This window comes from Phocoena sinus, chromosome 1 (genome assembly GCF_008692025.1).
Source record: "Phocoena sinus isolate mPhoSin1 chromosome 1, mPhoSin1.pri, whole genome shotgun sequence".
Classification (NCBI taxonomy): Eukaryota; Metazoa; Chordata; class Mammalia; order Artiodactyla; family Phocoenidae; genus Phocoena; species Phocoena sinus.
The window spans coordinates 98,897,513-98,917,490 of NC_045763.1; the positions used below are offsets into that span (position 1 = coordinate 98,897,513).

Consider the following 19,978-nt stretch of genomic DNA (forward strand, 5'->3'; position numbering starts at 1 on the left):
GTCATCATTTCCTGCTTGGTTTTAATCATTTGCTTATTTAGGGGTATGTGAAGAGTATGCAAGACATTACTGATTCTAAGAGCTCTACAAAAATATATAATCAGAGAAATGTTACTCTACTTCATCCTTGCTAACCTATTGCCATTCCCCTCTTCTTTCTATCCCTTTCCTTTAGGTATCAGTCTTGTTAGCTTTTGGTTTATCCTTCCTGTAGTTTTTTTTTGTACAAATGAACAGATGTTTGTGTATTTTCTTACAGCTCTTCTTTCTCATATGAAGGGTAGCATGCTATACTCTTTTGTGCTTTGCTATTTCTCATTTTATAGTATGTCTTAGAAATCACTTCATATCAGTTCATAAAGCTCTTCCTCATTCCACTGTGTATACATATCATGGTTTTTTCAACCACTTTCCTATGAATGGGTATTTAGGTTGCTTCCAATACTTTGTAATTAAAAACAATATTGTAATTAATATATTTCTGTATATATATTTTAATATTGTTGGAGGTATATCTTCAGGATAGATTCTTAGAAACAGAATTGCTGGCCCCATTGGTTGAAAGGTAAATTCTTTGTTAGACACCACGAAATTTCCCTCCAGAAATATCGTACCAATTTGTATTGCCATCAGCAACATATAAACAAGTATATTTCTTCACAGTCTTGCCAAAATGTTTCCATATTCATAAATATTTTCCATTCTGACTAATGAAAAATGCTGAGTGGTGTTAATTTGCATTTACCCAATTTCCAGTGAATTTGAATATTTTTCATATTTGAAGGTCATTATTATATCTTTTATCATAAATTGTTCATATAGTTTTCCCATTTTTCTATTCTGTTTTTTGTCCTTTCCCCCTCATTACTTATACATTTAACAAAATTACTTGGCTATCGTGATAAATAAAGGTTGTAGGAGGACACTGATGGAAGCAGGGAGACAATTGGTGGTTTCAATAATCCAAATGAGAGATAATGCAAGGTTGTCACAGTAAAGGTGGTAAATAATGACCAGATTCCAGGTAAATGGAGAAAATTTCCTAACAGACTAGGGCATGAGAAAAAGAAAAATCAAGGTTTACTCCAAGTGTGTACACTTGAACAAGTGGAAGCCTGAATTTGTCATTAACTGAGATAGAGAAGATCTTGGTTGAGGTAAATTGTGGGTGTGGATAATTAGAACCTAGGTTTGGTCTGTGTTAATTTTGAGATGCCCACTGGACTTCTAAATAGAAATGTCAAGAAGGTGGTTGGATACACGATTTTGAAGTTCATAGGAGAGTTCCTGAATATGGATGGTAATTTGATCCATGAGAACTAGGTGAGACTATCATGACTGAATATAGGTATAAAATAAAAGACATACAAGGACTGAGCTGTATGTAACTCCAATATTATGGATCATGGAGAAGGGAAGGAATCAACCAGGGACTAAGGAGCAACCAATAAGGTAGTAGGAAATCAAGAATATGGTGTCTTGGTAGCAGAGTGAAGAACAAATTTCAATGACAGACTTATAAAAAATGTCAAATGCTACTGACAGGTCAAATAAGATAAAGACTAAGAACTGACCATTAGATTTAGCAATATGTTGATTGTTGAACACCTTGAGAAAAACAGGTTTAGTGGAGTAGTAAAGACAAAACCCTAATTTGAGAGAATTTCAGAGTGAGAAGTAGGAGTTTGAGACCATCAGTATAAACAAATTTTGAGAATTTTGCTATAAAGAATTCAAGCCACATTTCCATACCATGGAATTTATTATCAGAAGAAATGTGGTGCTTGATGATTCCATGAGCAGCAAAGCCTTAATAGTAAAAGAAGCAGAAAACATCAAAAGGAGAAGGTAAGAAAATGAAATGAAATGAAAATGGATGCAACATGTCTATTAGGATGATTTTAGTTGAATTTATTTTATTTAACAAACATTGATACATTGCTATGTGTCAAGCACTATTCAAGGATTTATAAATACAATTCATTCAATAATCTTCCAATCCTCAAAATTCATTTGAGATTGCCCTTTTTCCAACCTTTAAATGTATTCTGACATGAGCCCACCATTTTAACTTCTCTGTTTATACTGTTTCCCTAAGTGAAGTTTTCCAGACCTATGACTTCAAATAATATCTATTTACTGATAGCCTTTAACTATGTATCTCCTAGCCCCCAAATTTAATGTTTTAGCTTGATGGGAAAGTGAATTTTTAATATTTTAGTTTGTATTTTCAATTTTCCCACAATGGACATGTACTGATTCTTTTATAAAATGTTTAAAATTTTTTCAAAGGAGGTAATAATTCATGAAATTATATTCCCACTGATAGATAAATTAAGACTGACAATTGACCACTGCATCTAGTAACATGGAAGTCACTGGTGTCCTTAACAAGATCCATTTTGGTGGAGTAGGGGGAGAAAAATCTGCCTGGAATAGTTTGGCAGTTCCTCAATGAGTTAGGGTATGACCAGCAATTACACTCCTAGGTATATACCCAAGAGACTTGAAAACATTATGTCCACACCAAAACATGTACCCAAACGTTAAGAGCAACACAGCAACATAACATCCTAGTAGCCAAATGTGTACACAACCCAAATGTCCATAGACAAATGAATGATAAAGTGTGTTATATCCATACAGTGGAATATTACTCAGCAATTAAAAAAGAATTACATACTAATACATGCCCCAACACAGATGAAACTTGAAAACATTAAGTGAAAGAAACCAGTCACAAAGGGACATATATTGAATGATTCATTCCATGCATATGAATATCCCAAACAGGCAAATTTATACAGGCAGAAAGTGTTGGTGGTTGCCAACGGCTGGGGGAAGGAGGGTCTGGGGAGTGACTGCTAATGGGTATGAGGTTTTTTGGAGGTAATGAAAATGTTCTAATTAGATCATGTTGATGGTTGCACAACTCTGTGAATATAACCACCACTGAGTTGTACACTTCAAAAGGGTGAACTTTATGATATACAAATTATCTTAATAAAGCTGTTACAAAAACCCAAAAAGGCAAGAGAATCTAGCTGATGCTCAGTTTGCATTTGTTCTACTCCTTCTCAGTATTTTCTGACTTATTGTTTTCTATTTTGTTGCCAATGTCCAGGTTTTATTTGACCAACACTACTTCCAGGAAATTGTTAAACATTTAAAAAAAAATAACCATTTCCTCTCCCTTAATCCCCATCTCTACACCACTCTCCAACTCGCCAAATCAAAGATAACCAGATAGGAAAATGTCTGCCTCTATTATGAAAAACTACACTTTACCACTTTAAAAAGTATTAAATGTGGCCATGTTCATATTTACTTTTCACACAATCCAAGTCACATATGTACATATTCCCCCCCCCACAAAAAAAGGAAGCATTTGTCTAGGAATAATAACATATCACTTGAAGCAAACAATACACTATATAGCCTGAATTCTAAAACCCATTTTGTATTATATGAAACTACTTTGTAAAGGTTATAAAACAAATGTCCCTCACTTTTGAGAAATGTTTGAATTTTTAAATAATGCTGCTATAATACATTTTCTTTCATGAAATTAAAAAAAACTTACAACAATGGTGAGAATGTATCATTTATGGGTAAAGAGACATATAGATATACAAGCCCATTGGAAAAGCTAAGTTTAGAGCTGATTTCCTCTGTTGGATTGTATAATTTAAAAAGTACACAATAATTACCTATTGTTGGAATAACATCTGAGCAATTTAGCTAAATGTACAAACAATAACAAATATTCAAACTTGGGGAATTCAAGTTAAAGTAATAGAAAAATAGAAAACTTTTCCTTCCAAAAAGAGGTATCTAGACAAAGATTCAGATACCCCATGAGATTATTCACAAAAGTCATATAATCAACCTTTTCTGTATTCCTTAAATAAAATTTTATAATCAACTGATGAAAAGACAAGTTTAATATTCAAAGACACTTTCAGAATGCATCTATAATTAACTTAATGCAAAAGTATATGAAAAAACACAGCTATTTCACTGGTCTTTACGTATAGCAACATTTCATTATTTTTGGTTCATCTTCTTACGCATTTCTTCAAGAGCTGCTTCTTTTTCTCTCAGCACCTGCTTAAGTCTTCTTATTTTTTCATCTCTAATGGTTTCTTCTAACTCTGGTGGTGTCATGGGGAAAATATCTTCAGTATAGTTTTTACTGAAGAAATGGCTTTGCTCAAAAGCTGTATTTGAACTCAGTGTGCCTTTCTCTTCATTCCCATGGGTAGAGTGTTCTACCTCAGATCTCTTTTCTTCCCTGGTTTTATTGTGGCCTCTGAGAATGTTATGGTGTGATACATTTGAAGTTGGTAAAATACTGCTAACGAGTTGGGAACTGGTGACATTAGTTCCTCCATTTACAGTTGTGTTATAAACACTCTCAGTTCTTCTCTTCTTTGTGTGATCCATCTTCTTATTGGTTTTTGCTTTTCTTTTCTTATCAAAACCCTGTTGCAATGTTGAGTAAGATTCCAAAAGAAAAACAAAATATTATTGTCGAATAGTGTGCTCTCGAATTTAACAAAGTTTGCAGATACAAATATTTAGCCATTAAATTCAACTCAACAAAATATAATTCACATATTCCTGCTTAAGTCAAACATTAGAAGCTATATTGATCTACTATGAAAACCTAACAACCATTTGTGAAGAGCATAAGAAATAGAATTTATTTATTTATTTTCTCCTCTGCAGAGTAGGCACATAGGGAAGATTATCACTGGGAAAGGTTGACCGGTTTCAGATCTGAAGTTCAGGATATTATACAATAATGAAATATTTATAAGTAGAATGACAGTAAGCAAAGTTATAGGGATTTTATTTTCATCATCATTGTGTAGATTTCTTAAGATGTTTAAAGTAATACTTCAGTAAGTATCTGCATGCTTACATTTTCCCTGCATTTCTGTCATTTCTTTTCTTTTCTTTTCCTTTTTTATTTTTTTTGGCCATGCCATGTGGCTTGTGGGATCTTAGTTCCCTGACCAGGAATTGAACTGGGACCCTCAGCAGTGAGAGCTCGGAGTCCTAATCACTAGATTGGTAGGGAATTCCCTAAAGCAACATTTTTAATTAACTGGGGATGCATTTTTACCTGTGCATATATGGTTCTTCTTAACATTGTTTTAGTATAATACATATACATGCAAATTTGGTAACAACTATCATTCATATTAATGCACAAGACTAAAAAAAATCAAGAAAATACATTCATATATCTTTGGAGTACCTACAAAGGACACTTTAAAATCTATTACCTGTTTTCTCCCTTCCTCCTTCACTATAAACTCTGTCTCTTTGTAAGTATCACTTTTCACCAAACAGCTAAAGGAATCAAAACCTCCTCCAGAGCCCAAATGGTGAGGAATCCGAGTAAGGCACACGCTCAAATCTTTAGTGAGACCAAATATCTTTCTAAGTTCAGCATCATTGTTCAGATATGATGCCTTATTGCTTCTTCCTTGGGAATTGCTCTTGTCATTTCTTTCTTGAGTAACTTTTTCTAATGTTGATGCCATCTCATTCTGGATCTGGAAATAGGAAAAGAAAACACACAAACAATACTGCCAATTACTTAAGCTATTTTATCAGACTAGCAACTAAGTGATTATCTCATCTTACTTAAAATGCTATGCTTTAAAGTCCTAAATGATTGGATTGTATTACTCTTGCCTTACCACCCACACTTGAAAAGCTGAACTTAACTGAGCAAAACCAAAATGTTCTCCTACAATTTTACTTTCTTGTACTAGGAAAGTAACAGGTAGTTAATTCTCAAACAAATGAAATGAGAATACAGACTAATGACAAGTTAAAAATAATCAATATAACATCATGTTGGAAATTGTCATCTTTTGGAAAACTCTTATAGCTTTAATCAATTTGTACTTAATCAGAATTTACCTCCTTACATCTCTGGAGTTCATTGAATTCTGTACTGAAGGGGAGAAATACTGAACATTATTAAGTAGACCTCTAAGAAGGAAAATGTGGGTACAAATATTTAGTGATTACACATACACATATCTTAAGTAGAACAGAAGGATAACTATGTGGATATGTTGAGTAATTGAATGATTCAAAAAGGAGGACTAAAAAGAGGAACAGGAGACTTGTATACTAAAAACACAAAAAACCACCAAACAACCCAATCAAGATGTTGATAAATTCTTTTTCCACAAATGACTGCAAGGTATTAATTAGCCATGTCCTGCCCCTTCTACCGTCTACCTAAAAAAGTTGCCAGATATCTCCCTACCACCACAAAACAAACAAACAAATCCCAGCACTGCTCTGTGCATAATATTAATCTCTTCATATACTAAAAGTAAGCTCTTAAGTATATATGTATGCATGTATATGTATTTATGTGTACAAAGATATGTGTGTGTATATATATATATATATATACACACACACACACACATAATTTTACTAAGCTTTGAATTCACATTATCCTTCTCCAACTCTTCTAAATCTTGTTGCTCTGTGATTTGTTTGTTTAATTTTGCTTTGAAGACTTGGCATGCCAAATGATTCTAGAGAAAAATACTGCTCAGCTCTATTACACTCCTCAAACATTTCCTTCAGATGAAAGCTTTGACTTAATTAAGCATTCATGTGCGTATGGTATGTGTGTGATGAAGAGGAGGATGGGAGAGGAGGGAAAGAGAGGTATCATAGATAACTAACTTTGAGAATTAAGAAAGAAAAATTTTCTATATACATAGATAAAAAGAACACCCTAACATGGGAAAATTACCTTTGGTTCTTGGTCTCTGAAAACACACTGTTGTGAAGTAACAGTTGTTGCATCAACAGAGGAACTTATTTTCTCTATGCTGTGGATGATATTTCCTTTTCTGGGGGAATTTTGTCCTGTACTAAATCCATCTGGAAAGTCTGGCTTTGAGAATAAAGTCTTACTGTGCTTTAAGTAGTTAATGGATTGGTTCATACTATGTGGGTTTGGGGTAGAAAGAGATGGTTTCTCCACTTTCTTATTCTTCTCTGCCCTTAGATTGGCCATGGAAGCAAGCTGGGTATTTGAAAGTGATTTTGTCTCCATCTGGGAAGATTTACTTTTAGCCAAAACAATACTTACAACCTCTCTGGATATTTCTGTGACTGGACTTGAACTTACTATCTGTGATGTATCTTTTCTTGGTGGAATATCAGGAGAAACAGAATTCTCTTGGTCAATTTGTGATGGCAAAACATCTGTCCCCTTTTTAGCCAATAGATAGACTTTCCCATTAAACATAACCAAAGCATTATCTTTAATAGGCATACTTTTGGATTGTGTCCCACTAGGACTGATGGTACTCAATGGTGGCAAATTTACAGTATTATCTCCCAAACTTTTCCTATCTACAAAAGTTTTTAAAATCTTTGAAGCCACATTATTTGAAGATTTAACAGGAACAAGAGATGGAGTGCAAGGCTGTAGATTCTCTTGAAAAATCCATTTCACTGGAGCAGCTTGAGAATGCTGACCACCTTTTAATTGTGTCTCTTTAGCAACATTCATTGGAATCTGTGTGGTGTTTAGTATCATTGGCTTTGCTATTTCTGTAACAGGTTTTGGGTAAATGTTTTGAAAGTTCTTGGTAACTACATTTTTCACTGTATTTACAGGAGATACATAAATAACAGTTGGTATTTGGGAGGCCTCAACTGTTCCTGAGGTACTTGTGGTTGCAGTTGCAAGTATCTTTTGCTGAACTGAAGGAGGCAATGAAGACGCTGGTACAGATTTCACTTCAGCATGGGCTGGAATCTGTAAATGATGCCCAGAAGGCAAAACCGGAGACTTCACAGTCATTGGAAGACTCTGGGTATTTACTAAAATATAAGATGAATCATTTTGTGTTGAGGAGGGAGAAACAGCAAACGTTTGCATGGTGAGTCCATCAATTTTCACACCATGCCTCTGAACTTTAGAAACTGATGAGGTAAAATTTTCAGTTCCCACAGAAGTAACTCTAACTTTTTCTGCTGTGTCTACTGTTCTTGTAAGAAAATAGTTTGAAGAACTGGCTGGCTGAAAAATGGGCAATTGAACTGATGCACTTGTGGAGGAGCTGGAAATCTGAGTCTGAAAAGTAACTTGAACTGGATTTCCTGTATTCCCTTTCAAAGCATCAGACATGACTGTAGATTGAACTAGTGGTATAAGATTTCCAGAGGAATTAGGAATTGGAAGTAATTGCAGAAGATTTTTTCCATCCGAGCCAATCGTCTGAACTACTTGGTACATGCAGCCTGAAACACTTAAAAGAACATCGAGTAAATAAATACAACATACTACATGGTATATACATTTTATTTAAAAACAAGTATTTGCAAATACTATGTTTTAAAAATAAAAATTTATAAAATATAATAACGTAAGTATGTAATTTGTCACTTTGAGTTTTCAAAGTGAAATACTGCAAAAGAAAGAGTTTGAAGAAGTAGAAGAGATAATCAAAGGTATGGTCAGCTTTGATATAGATCTCCTCACATGATTAGGCAATGGGTATAAGATATTAGCATTTATTCCTAAAAGTAGACTTTTCTAAGTTTTACCCTGTATAAAATTCCAGCTACTAGAATATGCTCCTCTTAAACTATTAGCATCCTTCCTTCTTTTTCTTAAATTCTTTCCTCTAGTCCTTCTCCTTTACTATTATTGACCAGGATTCTTATTTTACCTCCATTTATGCTTATTCTATTTCCCTCACTTTTTTCTCCCCATACCCAATCTGTTCTGTATTCTTCCCACTGATAATGACAAGTTCTACTGTCAGCCATTCTTTTGCTTAAGGCATCTCTTAAGATGATACCTTAGTTTGCCACATTTCTGGAGACTAAACTGAGTTACTCATGTAGGAACCAGTTTCTTCTTTGATTTATTGTTCCAGCATGTTTGATGTTTGGTGTTAAATAGCTCTTGGTATGGCAATTACTCATATTAGTTCCAATTGTCAGTCAACCCATATTTATAATAGCAACATCATTTCAGCTGAATGGTTTTCAGTGAATGTGGAATACACTGGAAGTCAATAATTTTTTTAACTTAGCCTATTTTGATTCTATTAAAAGTTATCAGCTATTACTTGGCACAGATTATCTGATTTTTTTTTAAAAAATCCAATACTAATCTGTATCTGTTTGTACAATCAATTATTTGTAGATTACTTAAATGCAGACACCTCAAGTTATACCTGAAACCATCCTTCAGTTCTTGGAAAATACTAAACCCTCATGGGACTCAGGGTAGTCACACATGCTACTTATTCTTCACCCACCCATATACTCAACTCTCAACATAAATGATACTTCCCAGAAGATACATTCTCTGGCCACCTTAACTACCCTTGCTCTTCCTTCACAGGTAATAATATTACATCTGTTAGTTTCCTTCATGGTACATATCATAAGTTGTCATCATATATTAATGGATTTTTTCCACTGGTCTACATATTGTCTCTCATACTAAATTCCAGCAATATGGGTACAGAGTCCATGTCCTATAGACCCAATATGGCCTTACATGGCTAAGATTAAATGAAAAAAATTTAAGAATGAAAGATAATAATTAGAATTCTCAGTAGTGTAAAGGTGTGTTTTTCTGCCTATAGGTGTTTTTAAAGCTTCAGGTATTAATACAAATCAAAGCCAAAAATTCTATGCATCTTAGGAAGCACTGGATTTAGTTTTACCTTTCTGCAACCCCAAATAACATAATTATATCCTTATAAATATTTAAAAATTTTCTGGCCCTTTGATAACACTTCAAAATGTTATATTTACGTTCAATAAATTAAAAGTTAATCTCTAAAGTATGAACATAAAGAAAAGTACGAATTCTTGCTTTGACAGCTTGAAGAAGAAAACCCACCTTCACCTCCTCCCTATCCCCCAAAAAGCAAATATAAACTGGATCAGAACTTAATTTATTAAACCAAAATTTACTGTCTGTTATGGTTTAGGCACCAGACTCAATTATGTAGCTCAGTAAGCTACAGCCTGGGGCCAAGTCTGGCCCTCTCCCTGTTTTTGTATAGTACACAAGCTAAGAATGGTCTTTATATTTTAATTTTTAAAAATCACAAAAATAACATTTTGTGATATATGAAAATTATGAGTTTCAAAACTCTGTATCCATAAATAAAGTTTTATTAGTACACAGTCACACACATTTTTTATGTATTGTACATGGCTGCTTTCTGCTGCAACAACAGAGTTAAGCAGTTGCAGCAAAGATCACATGGCCTATAAAGCCAAAACATTTACTATCTGGTCCTTTACAGAAAATGTTTGCTAGCCTCTAAACTAGTTCAACCCACAATCCCTAAAAGAACTTAAAATGCTGGGTACATGGACATGTAAATAGGCAATTTTTATTGAGATAAATGATGTACTTGGAAGAGTACAAAAATGCTCACTCCTTTTCTTTAAACATTTTCTTCCCAAGGTTTCCTAGATATGACATACTTCTATCCCTGTAGTGACTCTTCAGTCTTCTCTGCCAACTCATTCTGCTTGAATCAACCTTAAAATGTTGGAATTCACCAAAGCTTAGAGTAAATTCTTCTCTTCTTACTCTGTAAGCTTTCCCCCAGATGATTTATTTTATATGCATGATTTCAACTAAAATACCATTTATATATCAACAATTCAAATAGTTATATCTTAGCTCCTTTGAGATTCAGGCTTATATGTCCAACTTCCCTCTTGACATTTCCATTCAGAATCTCAAATGCACCTAAAACTCATCATGGTCTTTTCCAGTGTTTTTCCTTCAGTAAATGGCATCTGAACTATCTTAGATGCCTAAATCTGAACAAGTAATTCCAACTTTCTTACCATCTGTATTCAACCTATCACAAAATCCTGTTGATATTAACTCCTAAATTTCTCTTGACCTATTCAATCGTTTACAAATCAATTGTTCCCACTCTAGTCCATCTCTGGCTTGGTCTATTATGGTAGCTTCATAACTGGTCTTTTCTTCAGTCTACCATCTCCTCTTCAAATTACTTAGCACTCTAATGCCAGCCCTTCCCAGCTTAAAACATTTCATCAGCTTCCCACTTTCTTTGAGTTGTAGAAAGAAAATCAAGAGATTCTGATGCAATGGAAGCCAAAGGAAGAGAGAGTTTCAAAAAAATTGGGCAATTCTATTGAAAGTTTCTGAGAGGCCAAGTAGGATGCAGGTTAAAAATGTATACTGGAATTAAGGGCATGAGGATCATTGATGGCTTTAAAAGAGCAGCTTGGTGAGGAAAGAAGTTGGTAGGAGTGAATATGAAGACAACAAGGATAGACAACTCTTTTATGAACTTTGACTGTAAGAGGAACAGAAAAACTGGAAAGCAGCTGGAAATCAAATGGGGTCAAAGAAAAGTTCTTTTTTTCTTTTTTTTTTTTAATGTTAGGTGAACTAGAACATAAATGCTCATGTGAGTCAATGAAAGGAAGAGACTGGTAATAAAGGAGAAAGAGGGGTAATTAATAATGTAAAATTTGAAAAGGAGGTAGGAAATTGAGACCATAAGACAGTTGAAGGGACTGAACCTTAAAGAGAGCTGGAGAAGTATGTCTTTTCATCAGAACTGGAAGAGAGGTTAGGTGCATTTGCAGGTAAATTTAAAGCTTTGGTGTTAGAAGGTTGAGGTAATTCTGATCTAGTGGCTTTTACTTGCACTATGAAATAAGGATATGACATCATTTGCTAAGAAGAGCAAAAACGGAGAGATTTGAGGATAATCAAAAAGATTTGAAACAGTCTTTGTGAAAAAATAAGCTGACCTCAGAAAATATCAGTCATCAGGCAGGGTTGATGGCCCAGGGAGATAGGTAATGATCATGAATTCATAGTAATACCAAGCTGCACTCATGAGAGTCTCCTTGTTTCACCAGGTATAGGCAGAGAAAGTAAATCACTGAGTTCATCCAAGATTGGGGTGGCTTCAGAAGGGTATAACAAAAATCAAAGAGGAGCAAAAGATTTTAGGGTACTGAAAAAAATTACCAAATGATGAAATACAGAATCTGTACTAGATGGGAAGGAAATAAGAACATAAAAGGCTAATGTATAGGGAGAAAATAAAGGGAATGGACTGAGGGCCAGATAAAGAACAGTCAGAGTGGGAATACTTAAACAACTAAGCTAAAATATAGGAACTGGTGTTTGGAAAGCAGGATGCCTAAATCAAGAATTTTGTAGATGCAGCAATTTCATCTGATAACAAGAACTACAGAAGTGGGATAGCTGGTGAAAGAATGGAGGAAAACACTGAGGAAAAAGATCTTTGTACTGAAAGACCAGGTGACAAAGAGGTTATCCATACAGATGCTAAAGGTTATGTAGGATTAGAGAGAAGATTGGGGATGTGGGTGCCAAGTTCAGTGACAGAAAGTTGGTAGATGGTGTTAATGAACCATAGTTAGGACCATCTACCAACTTTCTGTCACTGATATGCCAAAAAGTTGTCTTGAAGCCCACTGTCTTCTGCAATCTATTTTCTTTCCCATTATTCTACGACACCTTATTCTCAAAGATTATGAAATATGTCCGCACAGTTAAATCTGGCTTTACTCTATACTCATTCCCTAGGTGCTCTCTGCTGAAATTAGCACTGGTAGCTAATTATCCCTCCATCTTGAACCTCTTTCTACTACGATTTCCATTGTGTACAATATTTCTTGTCTTTCTTAATGTTCCCTTTCTTATTCATTTTCTGCATTTTAAGTATCCAACTATGACTTCTCCCCAAAGTACAGTTCTTGACCCCTTTTTTTCTTTAACACATTCTTCCTTTGTAAATCAACCATACTTCAATAAAAAAAATAAAATTTAAAAAAGGCATTCTTCCTTAAAGAGTGCACCAAGTTAGTTCAAAGCTTCAACTATTACCTTCAACTATCTCTTCTGCAATGATGACTCTCACGTTATATCCTTTTATTCTATCCCTTAATATTGACCTCAATTCCGTATTTGTGATGTCTGACCAAACATTTTCACTTTTAATACCATTACTTTGAAGTTAAAGTTACTCTGTACTGAAAACTACTACTCTATCTTACCATCCAGTCATGTGTCAGCACTACTGTTTTCCAGGTCACTTAGGTCTTAAATCACCTCGTAATCTCTATCTTTACCACCCTCTTTATTCACCTTTAATTCACCCATAGTACTTTGTATAGATGCTTACAAAGGATAAACAAGCAATAAATGTATACTGAATGAATCACCAAGTCTATAAAGTTTTTTTTTTCTTTTTTACAGCTCTTACTCATATTCTCTTTCTTCACCTTTGCCACTTCTACTTGCTAGATCAGATCTGCATCACCTTGTATCTAGTCCTCATTATCTCATTCCTGTGTTTGGCTCTGACTTTTAAACTCATTTTTCTGACTGTGGCCATTATCATTATGTATCTCTGGCAGACTAAATCATTGTTTTCATCCTGTTACCTCCTTGCTCAAAGTTTCAGTAATTCATCATTGCCAATTCAGCCTGACATGAAAATCATCTACAATCTAGCCCCAACCAATCTCTACAATAGTACCACCTAGAACATCTCAGCATAAAATCTCTGGTCCTACCAGAAAGGTCTCTACTATTCTGGATTGTCTCATGTACATTATTTAATGTAAGTATTCTTTAAGGTATTTTTTTCTTCTCTAACAATTTAAAACATAGTTATAAACTGAGGATCAATCCATCTTCTCCATGAAATATCTGCTAGTCACTCAAACTCACATTAATTTCTTCCAAGTTGGAATCCCTAAAGCACTCTCATTTGGTGCCACTAATGCTAGGAGTTACATAATGCCTTCTACAAGGCCTTTGATCTATTAGTTAATTTTTAAAAATTAGTAAAGTATTTTTTTCCTCAGTGAGCTTGAAACCCCTTATGGTCAGAGACTATATCATTTATTTTGTAACTGTTCTTCCAATACCAAGCACAGTAGGCCCTCAAAAAATTATATAAAAAATAAGGCAGCTCTTTCAAATATTTCTAATATATTGAAATGTCTCAATACCTTTATTGTTTAGTCTCATTTAGTTTATGTACTTCATTTGTCAGTAACACCTGGCTAATACATTAGAAGCTTCAACAGAGCAGAACACACACTTTTATAATTAATTATTTGCATGGGGCAAACACATTTTAATTGGCATATTAGTTAAACAAATCACACAGAATTCTGATACTTCATTCACATACTTTATTATATGGCCCCTATATTTCCACTTTATAAAAACATTTATATTGCACAAACTCTTTTCAAATCTAATCATGGATTTTTCCTCTCTTCTTCATTTCCCCTCCAAAAAAGGGAAGGAAAATACAGTTTCTTCTATGTCAGTATACCAGTAGAGATTCATACAATCTACCAGAGACCATAAATTCCTTAAGGGTAGGTTATTCTATTCATATCTATATTCTCTACACCTAATAGAGCAAATGGCACACTGTAGACAATATTGGCTGAATTGAATCCTACAAGCTCTGATTTTAAAAAAGTCTGTGATTTCCTAGTAACAAATGGAATGAGTTCTAAAAATTAAACTGAAATGCAGAATGCTAAGGAAAGAAGTGATAAATCAGGGTGAAATTCATACTTCTTCAATCAATATATATATTTTTCAGCTATAGAAGAGATCTTCCACTTATACTAAAACCCTATAAAGATTCTGTTCTCTTAAAGATCATATTCTGTTAGCTAAGGTTAGAACTAAAACTAAAACTGGACTTTGCATCCCATGCTCTGGTTAGGTCACTTAAAAAGAAGAGTAATCAACATGCTAATTACTTTAAACCAACTAGGATGTGAACTAAGAAACTACACTGGAAAAATAATACAGTTTAAGGCTTTAAAAGAGAACACAGGAATACATTAGAAAGATTATGGGCTTCTAATCCTGGCTTTTCCAATTATTAGTTGATTGACTGGTAAATTTACTTAACCTCTTTGAATCTTTCTTCATTTGTAAAGGTTTGCTATAATTAGTTGGGATTCTAATAAGCTCCCAACATATGCTAGATATCATCTTCCACAAAAATATATAATTGGTGTTCAAGAACAAGTAAATGAATCAGATAATCTTTTGAAAATGTGAGAAATTTAATAAAAGATATATTAAACATACTTATAATATATAATTTCTGACATTTTTGACTATTCTAATTTTGAGTGAAGCATTTACAGATTAGATATGGAATGATAAAAATTTTGCAGGTTACTGAACATTTCATAGATAATTTTGCAAAATTTTCAACTGCTAAGAGACTTTCTTCCATCTTACTCTCTCTGATTCAACATTATGTACGTACATGACATACACAAGTACATAATGTAATAATATATATGATAATATTTACCATATAATATTATATACATAGTAGATATGTTATTGTAAACAGTTGTCATTAACTCTAACCCTAATAAACAGTCCAACAAGGTAGGTATTGCCATTCCTATTTTATAGTTGAGAAAAATGAAGATTTAGTAATATTAAATAACTTATTCAGAGACATGCTTTCTTGGGCAATCCCATGCATTTTCTTGTATTTACTTTAGCATAACCCTAATATAACAGGGTCCCAAAAATTCATGAATAAACTGAGAGATTAATGAGAAATAGATTTCAGTTAGCCTTATGGTATGTGTGTCTTTCTCTCTCTCTGCCTCTCGTACACATACACACACACACACACACAAATCACAAAAGCTAAGACAATAACACTTACATTGTACAAAACTAAATGCACACTGAACTGACAATGAAACATTATCTGTCTAACCAAACCAAGCCCCCTGCTGAGGACACCCATTTTAGCTCCCTATTTAAGAACAAAGGGTCAAAGGCAGATAGAAGCCAACGGTCTATCACTCTCTGTCTTCAGCTCTGACCCTGCCTGAGTTTCAGATTCAAATATCTCACTGATTGCTTTCTTGGTGTGTTCCTCACCTCAATTAATTTACCAATATCTACCCAGAAAATTGGCATCATAATTGATCCACTTTTCTTCATGCCAATTCACTGACAAGGTCTGCCTATTTTCCTTTCTATATTTCTTTGAATCCAACCCTTGCTCTACATTAGCTAGTGCAGGCTCTCTGAATATCTGAAAGGACAACTGAAATAGAATCCTTATATGCCTGACCCCTCACCCCCAAATCCACACTGCCATCAGTTACCTAAAACGACACCTGACCATGACAGTTCTTTTCTTAAAATCCTCTGAAGGCTCTCCAACAGATGAAGTCTAATCGTTTCAGCAAACCCTTAAGAGCTCTCTATTTATCCCACTTATTACTAGTAATAAGTCATACTGCTGGTTTTTTTTTAATCAATTCCCTCTTCCTGGCATAGCCTGCATTCATCTTTAATTGGATAGCTGATACTTACATTCCCCAACTCAGCCACTCCAGAAACCTTTCCTACAATTCCCTTTCTGTATGCCCTCACAGCATCATCCTGTATATAACACTATTAAAACGTGTATTACATCATATCCACCTCTAGACTTAAGGTTTTTCATGGGCATGGCCCATATCCTACTCTTTAGTCAGTCTCTCAATTTAGCACAGTCTGTCACATAGCAGGCACTCAGTGAACGTTTTTTAACCAAATGTTTGAACGATACCGATAATAAGTGGTGACGCAGAATATGAACCTAGGTCTCTGTAACTCTACCTTGTTTCAGAATCTTCCAGAAGATTTTGCTCACACAAGGTCTTTGTAACTCTACTGTACCATTCTGACCCCTGTTTTGCTCTTTGCATATGAAGTTCAAATCTAAATAAACTTAATGTTTACTGTCACAAATATCTTCCAGATTTTTCCTTTGTACTATAAGATTAAATTTGGGTTTTACATTTTATGCACTGATGAAGAGATACTTTTTAAACAATAAACATTCTGTATCACATTACTGAAAAACTTTACAGCAGGAAAGAAGTAACTCAAGAAAAATTCAAGTACCTACAGAAAATAATAAAATCATATAGTCATTTTAAACTTATGAAAAAATGATTTTGTACCATCAAAATATAAGAAAATATAAGAAATATAAGAAAATGAAGCTTCCAATAAACTAAAGAGATGACATTAATCCAACTATTTGCAAAAGTATATTTGGACATCATGCAGATTGTTACTTATAAAAAAGAATAGAATCAAATATGCAATTAATAACCAAAGTAAATATCAAATTGTTTCAGAAAGGCATCTTGTAAATGTCTGAAGTATGTGATTTAAAATCTAGAGGATTTGAAGAAATAAATGCATTCAAAAATGATAAAAAATAATGCATAAACCAATGAGTTAATGAACTCCAGATAACTGATGAATGTAACTAAAACAGAATTCAACTTGTAATGTTTTAAAAATATAGATAGCCAAAAGAAGTAGAAACTGGATAATAGAGTTAAATTACACAATACACAAAAAGTAAGGTTCTTACTCTATCTAATTTCTTATATTGAAAAAGAATGCAATCCTGAAACAAATTGTGTTAAATTAGGGTAAATCAGATGTTATAAAATATCCAGGTACTAAAACAAGATAGAAGAAATGAACAATCATTAAACACTAATTCTATTTTTGAATATCTATACAGGGCACTACCTCTGCCTTCCCCTTCAACTTCCACCAAAAATAAGCCAACAAAAAACATACATGCACAAAAGCTGGCTCTTGTTAAGATCTGAAATACAATGGTTCTTTCTTGGCAGTTCTTCCATATGGTTTTAGCTCAACACTTTTGGTGACCATTTCTCTTTAGAATATTATGCATACTTTTTTAAAGTGTTTATTACAATTAGGTTTTATAGCTACTTGTAACTACCTACTTCCTGGGCTAAAATTTGTACAGAAGTAAAGTTGTATCCTTACGATAATAATAATAGCTAACATTTAAATAATGCTTTTCTATTTTTCCTACACTAAGTATTTTAGTATATTCATTCTTTTAATCCTTAAAATACCTCTAGGTGCTCTTATTTACAGACTGGAAACCAGGTCACTTGGCCTCACAAATAGTAACTAGCAAAGCTAGCATTAAACCTAGTGAGCCCGATTTTCTTCAATCATAAATGCTCTTCCATGATTTTTATATCTCCATTTCCATGCTTTCTTCTTCACATTTTCCTTCTGCAGGGACTCGTTAACTTTCTTCTCGCCGCTTATTATATACCCACAAACCATGGAGAGTACAACTTAAAATATTCTACCTTAGCAAACAATTTTGTTCCAGTTTTATTTCTTCTTGATTAATATGAGCTTAAAAAAACCACTGAGTTAGTGATAAACTATTGTCTAAATTTACAAATAAATGTCTAAGAAATACTAGAATCTCCCCCTGACAAATGTAGTTCCTCTACATAAACATCCAATTCGAGACGACATTCTCATTACACCTGCTTCGAATATGCTGTTCGAAGGGATTAACTTTTTACATGATAATTTCTCTATCTTCACTTTTCTTTATCTTCAAATAAAGCTATTATTCGAAATTTAAAAAAAATCGATTCCCTTATTCCAGAACAATTTTTCGGTTTCTATATTCATATACTCTTATCAATTACACAAAAATATGTCCTTTCCTTCTCACTAACTCTCTTAAATTACAGCTATTTTCCCTGAAGGTCCAGCGCCACCTGAGCTGCACTTGCTAATCCGCGCGGATTGCTGCGTGTTTTTCTGCGAGTGCGCGAGAATCTTCCAGAAGATTTTGCTCACACAGGCGCGCCGGCCATGTTGATTTTCCTCTCTCGTGGAGATCTACTCTGTCAGCCTATGAAACTTCAGACGCTGGAGTCCTGCGGAGCCAGGGCAGAGGCTGACAGAGTCAGGCTCTGAAGAGGTTTTACGTTTCCGACAGGGATGTGCTCTAAGGGCTCTAAGTGCCAAACTGCCGCGAACTTCCCCTGGAGTGCTCACCCAGCGGGATCAAAGGCATCTGAATTGCAGAACGTCAGGAAACGACGGCCGACTCGACATCCTGCTAAGAGACGGGCGAGGTGCGGCCATGTCGAGGGAGATTCGAAACCGGTACTTACCAGTGCGAGGCGCTGCCTGACTTTTCCTCTGTAGGTTTCAGGAAGACCCTCTGTAGGTTATTGGACATTTTAGAGGAGTGGAAGGGACCAGTACATCCAGGAAAGGGGGCAGTGTCGGGGCCGAGGTCCTCCAAGTGGCGAGAACCAGAGCGAGAGAATGTAGGGATGGAGTTGCCCCGTAGCAGCTCAGAGAGGTTAGAAGCTGAAAGGAGAGCGACGGCGGGCTCTCGAGAGGGCGTATCCTCAGGCTTCGGATGGAGGCGGCGCAGCCACCAGAAACCGGAAGAATCGAAGAGGCTGACGGTCCGGGTCCGTCCCTAACCTCTGAGAAAACAGCCCTGAGTCTCCGCCTCCTCAGCGCCTAGGAGATCGCTCCAGAGTCACCGGGAATCAGCGCGGGAGGCGTGGCCTTAATGGCGCCGCCCCTATCGGTGCCGGGTCAGTGGTGAAGACCAAGCCAGAGGGGCTCGGCCGACCCCGCCCACCAAGGCCGCCAGCGAGAGCAAAGCTCAGCCTAGCAGCTTCCGGTATCGCCACATCCGGTCGCCAAGGTGAATGGCTCGCTAACGCCCCGCCCTTATGCTGCGATCCAATCGCAGGTGATGTTTGCTGTCTCTTCTTCCGGATCAAGTAACGAATCGCCAAAGAAAATTCTCCAGATACCTACGCAAAATAAAATGTTTCCGGGGTCAATCGCAAAGTTTCTGCCTTTGTATTCGCCGCTAGTGTAAGTTTCCTCTCCCGCCAGTGCTTTAAAAGACATCGGAGCGCTCTTTTGAAGCCATATGCACTCCTGGCGTGAGAAAATTTTAGACGCCTGCCTGTGGCAAGCGCCTGTATTATTGCTACTTCCTGAGGGTTTCTTGGTTTTTTT

The 19,978-nt window shown here is 35.2% G+C and overlaps 1 protein-coding gene across 3 annotated transcripts; it reads right to left on the bottom strand.

Annotated features, from left to right (window-relative positions):
• Positions 1 to 1,890: 1,890 nt before the first annotated feature.
• LRIF1 (ligand dependent nuclear receptor interacting factor 1) lies at positions 1,891 to 19,733 on the bottom strand. Of its 3 annotated transcripts, none has more exons than XM_032653528.1 (4): positions 19,105 to 19,733; positions 6,800 to 8,309; positions 5,295 to 5,567; positions 1,891 to 4,485 (listed from the first exon to the last, which is right to left on the bottom strand). In XM_032653528.1, the coding sequence occupies exons 1-4, from the start codon at positions 19,170 to 19,172 to the stop codon at positions 4,048 to 4,050; spliced, it is 2,289 nt and encodes a 762-aa protein (XP_032509419.1). In that variant the 5' UTR covers positions 19,173 to 19,733; the 3' UTR covers positions 1,891 to 4,047. The 3 variants fall into 3 exon arrangements, with proteins under 3 accessions (XP_032509419.1, XP_032509424.1, XP_032509433.1); XM_032653533.1 differs by having other exon boundaries at positions 6,800 to 8,301; positions 19,105 to 19,242; XM_032653542.1 differs by lacking the exon at positions 6,800 to 8,309 and having other exon boundaries at positions 19,105 to 19,728.
• Positions 19,734 to 19,978: the final 245 nt, after the last annotated feature.